The sequence below is a fragment of the Boleophthalmus pectinirostris genome, unplaced genomic scaffold (assembly GCF_026225935.1).
Source record: "Boleophthalmus pectinirostris isolate CB_2022bp ecotype Guang Dong unplaced genomic scaffold, ASM2622593v1 HiC_scaffold_19, whole genome shotgun sequence".
NCBI classification, from domain to species: Eukaryota; Metazoa; Chordata; class Actinopteri; order Gobiiformes; family Gobiidae; genus Boleophthalmus; species Boleophthalmus pectinirostris.
The window spans coordinates 25,933,991-25,946,384 of NW_026571140.1; the positions used below are offsets into that span (position 1 = coordinate 25,933,991).

General features: G+C 41.4%; 1 protein-coding gene across 1 annotated transcript; it reads left to right on the plus strand.

Annotated features, from left to right (window-relative positions):
* The first annotated feature begins 229 nt into the window (after positions 1-229).
* LOC110173015 (cell surface glycoprotein 1-like) lies at positions 230-2,834 on the plus strand. Its single transcript, XM_055155003.1, has one exon. The coding sequence runs from the start codon at positions 230-232 to the stop codon at positions 2,369-2,371; it is 2,142 nt and encodes a 713-aa protein (XP_055010978.1). The 3' UTR covers positions 2,372-2,834.
* The last annotated feature ends 9,560 nt before the right edge of the window (positions 2,835-12,394 follow it).

Genomic DNA, 12,394 nt, shown 5'->3' on the forward strand with positions numbered 1-12,394 from the left:
AAGGGAAGTATAGTCGCGTGGCAATTTTTGACTCTTCCCCTATAGTATATCCTCAATATGACACATCTCTGTTCAACAAGAAAATGTATCTTATCTATTATATGTATTATATGTATAAGGTTTTCATTGCACTTACATATTTACATAGTAAAATATAGTACATTTCATAATGTACAGTAAAGTATCTGAATTCTATACTTACCATTGTCATGTTTCATTATAGGTAACCATGGGAAACAAGGTAACTAAGAAGAAGAAGAACACCTACGATGTGACTGATCCCAAAGAAGCCAAAAATGACATTGCAGCAGAAGCAGTGGCTCAGGTAGCGGCAAAAGTTGAGGAGACTCTGCCACCTCTGGTGGAGGAAGTGACTGCTAAAGCTGTTACTGCTGTGGAGGAGGTTGTTGGTTCAGCAGTGACTGCAGTGACCGAAGCTCTGGGCATCACAGAGGAACCTAAACCCACTGAACCAGAGCCAGCCACACCAGAGCAACCACCTGCAAAAGAGGAGCCTACTCCAACACCTGAACCCGAATCTGTTCCAGCAAAAGAACCAGTGGTAGAACCAGAACCAACCCCTGAACCAGAGCCTGTGAAAGAACCAGAACCGGAGCCTGTGAAAGAACCAGAACCAGAGCCTGTAAAAGAACCAGAGCCGGTAAAAGAACCAGAGCCAGAACCGGTGAAAGAACCAGAGCCGGTATCAGAACCAGAACCGGTATCAGAACCAGAGCCGGTAAAAGAACCTGAGCCGGAGTCAGAACCAGAGCCGGTACCAGAACCAGAGCCGGTAAAAGAACCAGAGCCGGAGTCAGAACCAGAGCCGGTACCAGAACCAGAGCCGGTAAAAGAACCAGAGCCGGAACCAGAACAAGAACCAGAGCCGGTAAAAGAACCAGAGCTGGAGCCAGAACCAGAGCCGGTACCAGAACCAGAACCGGTTAAAGAACCAGAACCAGAGCCGGTACCAGAACCAGAGCCGGTAAAAGAACCAGAGCCGGTAAAAGAACCAGAACCAGAGCCGGTAAAAGAACCAGAGCCGGAGCCAGAACCAGAGCCGGTGCCAGAAGCAGAGCCGGTAAAAGAACCAGAGCCGGAACCAGAACCAGAGCCGGTGAAAGAACCAGAACCAGAGCTGGTGCCAGAACCAGAGCCGGTAAATGAACCGGAACCAGAGCCAATACCGGAACCAGAGGCGGCACCAGAACCAGAGCCGGAGCCAGAACCAGAGCTGGTGAAAGAAGCTGAACCAGAGCCGGTACCAGAACCAGAGCCGGTAAAAGAACCAGAACCAGAGCCGGTACCAGAAGCAGAGCTGGTGAATGAACCAGAACCAGAGCCAGTGACAGAACCAGAACCAGAGCCTGTGAAAGAACCAGAACCAGAGCCGGTACCAGAACCAGAGCCGGTGAAAGAATCAGAACCAGAGCCAGTGAAAGAATCAGAACCAGAGACTGTGAAAGAACCAGAGCCGGTGAAAGAACCAGAAACAGAGCAGATACTAGAACCACAGCAGGTAGCGGCACCAACCCCAGAACCAGAACCGGTGAAAGAATCAGAACCAGTGGAAGAACCAGTACCAGTGGTGGTAGCAACCCCTGAACCAAAGACGGTGGAAGAACCAGAACCAGAGTCTGTGAAAAACCTGGAACCAGAGCCTGTGGAAGAACCAGAGCCTGTGGAAGAACCAGAGCCTGTGGAAGAACCAGAGCCTGTGGAAGAACCAGAGACGGTAGCAGAACCAGAGCCAGTGGCAACTCCTGCTCCCGAACTAGAAGAGTCATCAACAGCAGCCCCAGAAACTCTAACTCCTGTAGAAGACACAAAAGAGGAGGATGGAGTAGAGGTCCCTGAGGAACCTGTATCAGTTGTGGAGGAGCCAGCTGAGCCAGAGGAATCTGTGGCACAAGAAGATGAGAAAGAGCCAGTGACAGCTGCAGATGGAGAGTCTCAAGAAGAACTTGTTACACAGGAATCTTCTGGGACTGAGACCGCTACAGAACCAGAAGAGGCTGAAGCTGTTCCAGAGATTGTGATTTCAGAAACTGTCTCTGGATGTGAAATTCCTGCTGAGGCTGAGGAGCCCCCAGAATCCTCAGCAGAAATTGAAAATGGGGAATTAGAAGGCCCTGTTGTTGCGGCAATCACAGAGGTGAATGGAGAGTGTGCAGAGTCTACCGACACCACTATTGAACAGACAGAGGAATGTGTTAACAGCAGTGAAATCCCAGAGGATGTACCTGTCACTAAGGCGGACTTGGAACTTAAAAAGGACATAAGTTTGAGTGGGGAAGTCGCAGAGGTTCATGATGCAGTGTCTAACATTGTGGAGGGTCTCAGCAGCACTGAAATCACCCAGGCAGTCTGAAACCATGCAATTAACTAGTCATAATGTGAAATCAGTTTAATCCTTCAGTGGTGCAAGAGAGCCATTAAGGTATCACAAATACAGCTGAAGTATAGTGGTAACCCAGGCCATGTTCTTTTTAATACCAAATCAAATGTACCCATTTGAGGACAGTCAGATGGGGAAGGGTAAATCGGAGAGGTCAGGAAAGAAAGTGATCCAATCAGCAAAGTGAAAGTGTTGGACAGTAATGAATTTCATGTCTTTGAGTGCACGCCAGCAGGATAATCTGCCTTTTTGAGAAGAGCATTCATTAAAAGTTTGTTATTCTGTTTTAGAAGTTCATACTGTATATTCTTACTATAAACTATATGCAGAGACATGAAATAATGTGTTGGGCTTTTATAAAAATGTGCCTGAGAGGATTGTTAAGTTTAAATTGATTGTTCGAATAGAGAATAAAAAGAGATATATCTTACAGTGATCTGTTGGTTTCCTCAGCTTTTGTAATGTTGAAATGCTTTTAACACAAAGTCTAACTTCACTGAAACATATTAACATTATAAACATATAGGTCCTGTTAATTAACAACTACAGTTTAACGTGCTACTCTGGTCGTGTTGAGCTGCTGCTTCGATATACTTGAAAGAGCAATGTCCCCTCAGTCACCAGGTACAGAGCAAATATTTTGGTTGGTTAAACATGTCTGGCTATTGTATCAAGTCTACATGACGTAACTAAGTAAACTCAAATGTTGCTGTATTCGAATGAAAAGTCAACTTTCTCAAATGGTTCCTTGCTTGCTTCTGGTGTTTTGTATGCTAACACTTCACTAATCCATACCACTGAGGGGAACTAAAGGGGGAAGACATGCCGATTTGCAGGAGGAAGAGAAAAAAAGTAAGAGAGGAAGTCTGAAATTTAAGCATGTTGCAATACAAAGAAGTACATTTTGTCTAACATGTAAGGTTACATAAAATTACACAATAAAGATAATCTGGGGTCATAGCATATTTTTACTTAATACCAACTTGTAGAATGTTGCCACGCCTGCTCCTCACACCGGAGTCCGATATTGAAAGGTCATTGTCATACAGGTGCACATATTTTAACAAATGAGGCTAAAGCTATCTGCAGGTTCAGTCATGAGGGGCAGAGGTAATGTTTGGTTGTAGGTGAAGGGGGAAGAGCGTGGCCATCCAACCCTGAAATAACTATGGTCTATGGGTCAAAGAATAGGACGAGATGAGAGAGTGATAGAGGAGAAGTAGCTTCATAAGAAGCCTATCCACATACCAATACTCTCCGGTTTCTAAAAAAAAGATATGCCGCCTGAACATTTATGAAAGGAATGCTGTAAAGAGGGCTTGGGGGCCCAGAGGATGAACTTGCTGGCATGTTTTTCTTTCTTCTTGCAGCACAGTTATGTCTCTATTTACATGTGGGTTGCTGCAACAGGCTGCTAAAAGGAACCAAAAATATTTGCAACCAGGCCATTAAACTTAGATCTAAATAGTGTAACAGAACGTTCCAAATGTATAAGAACAATTTCAGTATTAGTTTAGCAATCTAATTCAATAATAGGTGTGCTCTCTTCTCTAATGCAAGTTGCAAGTAACTATAATTGTATAAAATGGCTAAAAATTCTCCTCCACACTCACTCGTCACTGTATATGCCCCACTGTGTGTGTGTTTGTATGTCTTGTGCATCTTGATTTAAAGAGTTCTTTAAAGTGGCATAGTTTGGAAAGGCCAGCTGCACTGCCTGGTTACGCTAACACTATGTTCTCTATATGCAGCCTCCTGCACAAAGCAGGGACTGTGTTTGAGCTCCTTTTTCACTGTGAAAACTAGTCTGCAGACTTTTGCTTTCCTCAAATGAAGCTTGCAAGAAGAAAAGGAAAATGTGAACTAAATCCAAAGCCTATCAATTTCAAGAGGTCTTGACCTGCTGGAATCAGCCTCAGTCCAGTGTCCACAACAGTGTTTTGATACTGTATCTTTTACTTTGATTATTATTATTATTATTATTATTATTATTATTATTATTATTATTATTATTATTATTATTATTTCAATTTAGCACATAACTGTGTGGCTGTGTTTGTTCTGAAAATAAGTATATAATTTTATTAATTGCCTGTAAAGAAATATGCAAGTTGACTTTTTGGGAATGCCACACCAGTTGGTAAATGCTGGCAACTGATCAGTTTTAATATTTCAGAATGGGGTAACTGCAGATGACTAAAACACAGGAACTCTTGATTCTTCAGTCAGACACATCTCACTCTGATCCAGGAGACTTGTTGATTTGATCTATAAGTAGGCATTTCTGAGGAGCAGCTTGAAGTAGTTTTCACAGTTCTTTGACATAGGGCTGACTGATTTTTGTGGCTCTGACACCCATTGTTGGCACACATTAAAGCCATTAGCACCATCTTTCTTCTTTCCTCTGTAAATATCTTTATCCTTTTATTATTGCCTTGCTCCTGCCCTGGTGTCTCATTGTCCATTCTGAGTCCACCCATCTGGACATGTCCACTAATGCTGTCATTGTATCAGGACAGCCAGAAGCCTATTAGACAGACCTCAGTGGTAATAAGGATCAATATTGATCCATTGGTTTAGCCTAATGGATACTCAGAGAGGTAGTACTTCCCCTTTGTCTGTAGCAGAAGCCATCACCCCTGAGTCCACACACATGTGCCCTGCATCTCTCTCATGCACACACCTAAACACACGTGCACACACACAATATATTCACATACACACAACACACGCACACACAGCACATAGGCACACACACAAAGACATAGCTTTCTGTTTTCCTGACTCTGCTGATGCAGCTGCCCCTAAGAGCACTTTACAGCTGCCCATTCTCTGTCCGCACTGTTGTGTTGAGGCCGAAGATGAAGACTGTGTGAGGGATAAAAGTGGGCTGTAGTTTCTGTTTACACATTATTTGAGACACATTTGCAACTCACAGGGCTCCAGGCCTTTATGCCTCAGCAAGGGCCCTCTTGTATCATAGAACAGAGACAAGATCTGCTGTAGATGCACACTAATTGTACTGTCAACTATAGTTTTTGAGACGGCAACAGAGCTTCACTGCTTCATGCACTTTTCATTTTGGCTCATCAATTGCTACTGTTTCCAATGCAAACTTAAGCTTTTCTATCAACGGCTATTTAATGTTATAGAGTTTTCAGCAGCAATAATAAAGTGAATGCAATAAATATAACAATAACCATTTTGATTTTGAGCTAGTTAAAAAAAAATAGTATTACTATTTACTATTCTGCTAAAACAAGGATTCAGATTATTGTAGGAGGATAGTGTAGTGTATTTGACAGTAGGTTAATAGTAAAAAGAAAATAATTTCAACTAAGGAGATATGCTTCTACAGTGTTTGTCCATCTTATCTGTAAAGTGCAATTGAAAGAGTAGCTTACATGAGAGTATGGTATGTGTTTTAGATAGCAGCTGAAACTCAGTCACCTTGTTCAGGCCTCAGGGCTCTATATGTTGCAAAACCTCCAGAGCAGTTCTCGGAGTGATTTACACTGTATGTGACTTAGTCATGCTACTCACAATACATTTATAAGGAAGTACTTCCTTTTTCAATGCCATAGGCCTACTCCTTTGTAGTAAAATGACAGTAGTAAATTCCATTAGCTGGATCGAGCATGTCTGTGTCCACTGGGCACAGATGACCTTCAGTGTGCCTCCAGTGACACAGCTAAATCAAAGATACTGCTTGTTTAAGACAGTCAGTGCACATGGGCGTTCAGGCCCTGGTGAATAATTTATATGTGAAATGAAACGACCTCTGGCACTTTGCAGACAGGCGGGCAAGGACTAAAGCGACAGAGAAGGGGGCTGGCTGAGGAAAGTTGTTTATTATGTTTATATTTCACAGAATGTTTTAGAGAAGGACAGAGTGCGGAATGTGAGGAAGAAAAAGGGAACTGATATCCAATCTCTCACCAGGAGTCAGCAGCGATGCATGTCAAAGAGCGCTTCTGACCTGTTAGTGCCGCCTCTTCATATGTGCACTTCTCATGTCCTGTGTTTCAGTCCCAGCAGGAGTCCCCGTGTTAGAGAGGGCCGGTGTTTCTAAAACTAAAGGGAGCCAGCTTTCATACTGTGCTTGATGTATGACTTAGTAGGGTAAAAGCCGTGGGACAGGAAGTTCACAGGGTTTACAAAGGTGAGGGTCTGATATGAAGATTTTTGATGTTGGTGATGGTTTGGTTTGAGGAATACATTTTGTCCAGAAAGGCTCTTGCTGTGCACGGTTACCTGTGTGTGGGTATTATAGGAAAGAATGTGGTATTTCAGGCTGTCATACCAGTCACTCAATCGCCCTGTCAACTACACTATAATAATGTAGCCCCACAGTGCAGCATTACATTTCCTTTTAATGGTCAGCTTCCTGAAATGTTTGTTTTCATCTGCATCCCGATAAACTCTTTACTTGTAAAATTTCTTTGATGATTCAGTTAACATGTACTTTAGAGTAGGCTTGGCACCATCCAGGTTCACTTTGTGTTACATTCCCACAGTGCTAACCAGGTAATATTAATCCCCTTTAATCCATTCACTGCAGTGGTATTTGTCATAGTGCCAGAAACATCAGATGAAGTAAAAAGCTGAGCCAGCTGCTCAGTAAGAGGATATGAAGCCAATCAATATAAGATTTTACGATGTCTAAAGCATCTGTCAGACTTACTGATTTTCTTGTTTGAGAATTATTTACATTCAAGAGTTGATGGAAATAAACAAAACAATACCAGTGACTATAAGATTACAACTAAAGTAAATTAATTACATTTCTCTTACTACTCTCTTCAGTGTTCTCTATCAGCATTTTGTGCAAGATTTTAAGTTGACTGAATTTAAAGGGTCCATTTTATACTATTTTCTCATCTATGTTATAATGTTATTTCCTAATCAAAAACATACCTTTCTGTTTTGTGTTTGTTTTGTTTCATTCACACCTGTTTAACACACAAATCCTGCATATTTAGGAGTTATTTTCTTAAATGGAAACACTCTGTTCCACCTTGTGATGTCATGTGATAATACAGGAAGTGCTCCATTGCATGTTCTTCACTAGAATCATTTGGATGATTTCAGCCTTGGAATTGCCAATCTCTTCTGAACCAAAGGTAAGGTAGCTGTTAACTTGAAAACTACCACTACATGACATCACAAGGTGGAAGAGAGCATTTTGAGCTTTGGAGTTATAGACAGGCTAATAATACAGCATTGTGTGAAAAGATGTGTGAATGAAACAAACACAACTCCAGAGAGATAGCAATATTATAACATGGCTTACACCTCATAAGAATCAATTAAGTGTAATATAGGACCTTTAAAACAAACTTGAACAATTTGATGCACTCTATACAGCTGACTGTAACTGTTTCAGTTGACTCATATTATTAATAACTTCTTGGTAGCACTTTATAATAACTGCTCCTTATTAAGCATTTATTAAGCATTATTTAATACATTTGTTAATCATTAGTGAACTGTTAACTCATCAGTCATCAGTTAATCATTTATAGATATGTTAATGCTTTGTCCATGGTGAAGAAGTCCATCTTACAGCCATTTCTTAAGCATTATTTAACACATTGGTTAATCATTTGCCTCAAGTGGAGGAGTTCAAGTATTTCGGGGTCTTGTTCACGAGTGAGGGGAGGATGGAGCATGAGATTGACAGGCGGATCGGTGCAGCCTCTGCAGTGATGCGGTCGCTGTATTGGACTGTTGTGGTGAAGAGGGAGCTGAGGCGAAAGGCGAAGCTCTTGATTTACCGGTCAGTCTTCGTTCCTACTCTCACCTATGGTCATGAGCTCTGGATAATGATCAAAAGGACGAGATCGCGGATACAAGCGCTCGAAATGAGTTTCCTCCATAGGGTGGCTGGGTGCTCCCTTAGAGATAGGGTGAGGAGCTCAGTCACACGGGAGGAGCTCAGAGTAGAGCTGCTGCTCCTCCACGTCAAGAGGAGAGAGTTGAGGTTGCTCGGGCATCTGTTCCGTATGCCTCCTGGACGCCTCCCTCAGGAGGTGTTCCGGGCATGTCCCACCGGGAGGAGGCCTCGAGGAAGACCCAGGACACGCTGGAGGGACCATGTCTCTCGGCTGGCCTGGGAATGCCTAGGGGTCCCCCCGGAGGAGCTGGAGCACGTGTCTGGGATGAAGGAAGTCTGGGAGTCCCTGCTTAGACTGCTGCACCCGTGACCCAGCCCCGGATAAGCGGAAGAAAATGGATGGATGGGGTTAAAAATTTGTACACACTTACTTCTTAATTTTTTCTTGTGATTTATTGGTTAGTAAATACATTATTTAATGTCTTTAGTCATCATTAGTAAATCGTTTCTAATTCATTACTGCTCATCAATTTTTTATATGTAAAATGTTGTTATACCCAAATTTATCAAATTCTTAACCCACATACTCAACTAATGATTTGTTACTAATTTCTAAATGGGGTTATTTTCCAGTACTGATCAGTTACTAAGCACTTGTACATGGTAGTTAGAATAGGTTAAGCTTACCACATGATGATCACCCTTTATGGATGCAATATATTCTTCTAAAGGGAGACTTGTCTATGCTTTACAAAACATTATCAAATGACTTGAGGATCACTCATCATTAACATGACATATTTATAACTGCGTACTTAAGTATTTTTGGGAGCTTTTTTCTGATTTTAGGAAATAATAACAAAAAACAAAATCTTATTATAAGAACAGGCGTACACAGATAGTTTATCAATACAAACCATTTATTTTCTCAAAGAAAATGCAAAGCATTCTATCAATGGAAGCACAATCCACCAGATCAAATTGTATAAGATGCAATCAGGTCACCAAGATGATATTTCAAAGGCACATAGGTCACATCTTTGTGAACAAGACTGTAATATGGAGTATAGTCTACAATGTTTTCAGATGAGATAAATTAATTTGCTTGTGTCATGCTTAGAATTTCAGTTAAACTGGGACTGCAGTCGTGAGTGTAGAGCGAGTAGAGGAGTGGGCTCAGCACACACCCCTGGGGGGCTCCGGTGCTGAGAGTGAGGATGGATGATAGGTGGGCACCCAGTTTCACCTGCTGTGGTCAACTGACCAGAAAGTCCTTAATCTAGGAGCAGGTGGATGGTGGGAGCACCAGGTTGGCCAACTTGGGGATCAGGATGTCTGGTATCATTGTGTTAAAAGCTGAGTTGTAGTCAATGAAGTCATTAAGATTGATTGTGGATGCCTTTTTTGGGATTGGGATGATAATACCAGATTTTAAGAACGCTGGAATAACTGCTTGTTTCAGTGACAGGTTAAAAATTTCAGTAAACACACAAACATAAACTTACAAGCTACAAAAGTCTCACCAAACATTACTCTAGCCTACAAATTAGAATGTGGCTCCACTTTTAGCATGTTTCTGTTTTGCACATGAGCAAAAGCTTGTTAAATTAGGTCCTTATTGTATATTATCTAATATATATCAGCAGTGTTGGGAAGGTTACTTTTAAAATGTAATCCCCTACAGATTACAGATTACATCCCCCAAAAATGTAGTTTGTAACATAATCCATTAAATTACTTAAAGTGAGTAACGTAATCTGAATACTTTGGATTACTTGGTTTGCTGGCTGTAGAGAAGCAAAGATGAGGAAATTGTAACATAAGATGTTTTGTTTGATAAAAGAAAATAAAAAGCCCAGACTTTCCTGAACCAAATTAAAAATATTATTGATAAAAGACAAGGAGACACGGTCCACACAGTATGATTTTGTTAAATCCTGGTTTAGTCCTGGTTTAGTCCTGGTCTAGACTTGGTTTAGTCCTGGCTTAGACCTGGTTTAGACCTGCTTCAGTCCTGGTTTAGACCTGGTTTAGTTCTGGTTTAGTCCTGGTTTAGACATGGTTTAGTCCTGGTTTAGACCTGGTTTAGTTCTGGTTTAGTCCTGGTTTTGACCTGGTTTAGACCTGGTTTAGTCTTGGTTTAGACCTGGTTTAGACCTGGTTTAGTCCTGGTTTAAACCTGGTTTAGATCTGGTTTAGTCCTGGTTTAGACTTGGTTTAGTCCTGGTTTAGACCTGGTTTAGTTCTAGCTTAGTCCTGGTTTAGTCCTGGTTTAGATCTGGTTTATATCTGGTTTAATCCTGGTTTAGTCCTGGTTTAGACCAAAATGTGAAAACAGGAAAATACCACTGTGTAATCCATTTATTTCAACAAAGTAACTGTAATCCAATTACCACTCGCTGAAACAGTAACTGTAACTGAATACAGTTACTCATAATTTGTACTCTGATTACGTAACTCTGGTACATGTAATCTGTTACTGCCCAACACTGTATATCAGATAATATGGATCTAATTTAACAAGCTTGCAAAACAGAGAAACACACTTGTAGTGTAGCTAAATCCCAACTCAGTTCCTATAAAATATCTACAAAAAGTAGCAACACAGTCTGACATGTTCATGTTACTCTAGAAATAATATGTACCCCTCTCTCTCTCCCTCTCTCTCTCTGTCTCTCTCTCTCTCTATATATATATATATATATATATATTTTAATGCAACATTGTCATAAAATGCTTGTGTCTATTTTTCAATTTAGCACCAAGCATGGTGAACAGGCAGTGTATGCCCCCCGTACTGCCCCCCCATTGGCGTAACGGTCTTATCCTCTTCTCCCCCCGTAGATCAGCTTCTGTCGGACTAAAGGACAGGACTCAGTGAATTATACGATGAGAGAAATGCTGAATAAATGCATTGTGTAACTAAAAAAAATAATCGTTTGAATACTTGTGATTTCAATATTGACCAAAATAATAATGATAATGATTTTTTCCGTAATCCAGCAGCCCTATCTTATACCTCCATAGTAGATGATCTACACATTTTTTCTTATAGAGACTGAAACAAATAGAATATATAAAATCATATAAAGAGGATTATCTGAATGTATGCTGCAAGAGCAGTATCCGAAGGCTCAACCAGTGTAGATGATGCTTGGTCTGGGCTGGTCCCAGTACAAGGAGGGTATTTCATCCCGGTGTGAAGGAGAAGCGAGCAGGTCGCTCTCATCAAACCCGCTGAACAGTCACATATCACTGAATTCACCAAAATGATCCAAACTCTAACTGTCTGAATGTGGTCGTGGCATTTCTTCCGTCTCCGTGGGGGCATCTGGGTGGTGGTCTGTGTGTATTGTATCTGACGTACCGTCTCATTTGCAGATTCGACAAGAACAATGCCGAGTCCAATCAAACTTGTCTAACATGACTGCGATTAATGCATGGCTCCAGAATAATGTAAATCAGTGCTTGCAATTGTGTATATGACTCTAAGTTGTTTGGTGTCCTTTAATGACTACAATAAACAGGCTATAAAAATGTAAGTAAGCGGGAGCGTGGACCTCGAACTCACATCACCCGTGAAGAAAATAACAAGTGCGAGGTGTTTACCCCCATCCTACGTTAACAAATAGATCAGTTCAGCATCTATATCTGCCATGTGCGTTACAGTCACATTGGAGGCATGTTAACTTGTGAAAGTCACGCTTACCATTGAACAAGTTAGCGCTGTTTTTAAAAGCACGACTCTCGTCACATCAGCGTCAGAAGCCGAGTGCTTTTATGTTCACTTTGCCATATGAACTTATTGCCACTTAATAGTTGACATTGAACGATGTCATGCATACACAGATTACACTGCCTGTGGCGCTCGAAAAAGTGCCGTGTAATTGCATATGAGCGGATGACTATATTGTAATGTCACAAGATAACATGACAATGATGTCTGAGCATAAATGGCGGTGCACCTAGTGACTACGACGTGTCGCTGTGTTTAACACTTTTGTGACTGCGTTCGTTTAACATTATTATACATGATATCAGATCATTATAGCTGCTCTAATTGATCATTAGCATTTTTTGCCAGGCATGCGAGGCCCTCAAAAGGATACAGCATAATCAGGCTTTAAATAACAGTGCGCCCTGCCAGGTGTCACATCAAG

What these genes read in the sequence shown, in the direction of transcription:
- LOC110173015 (XM_055155003.1), top strand. Translation starts at nt 230, where the DNA reads ATGGGAAACAAGGTAACTAAGAAGAAGAAGAACACCTACGATGTGACT.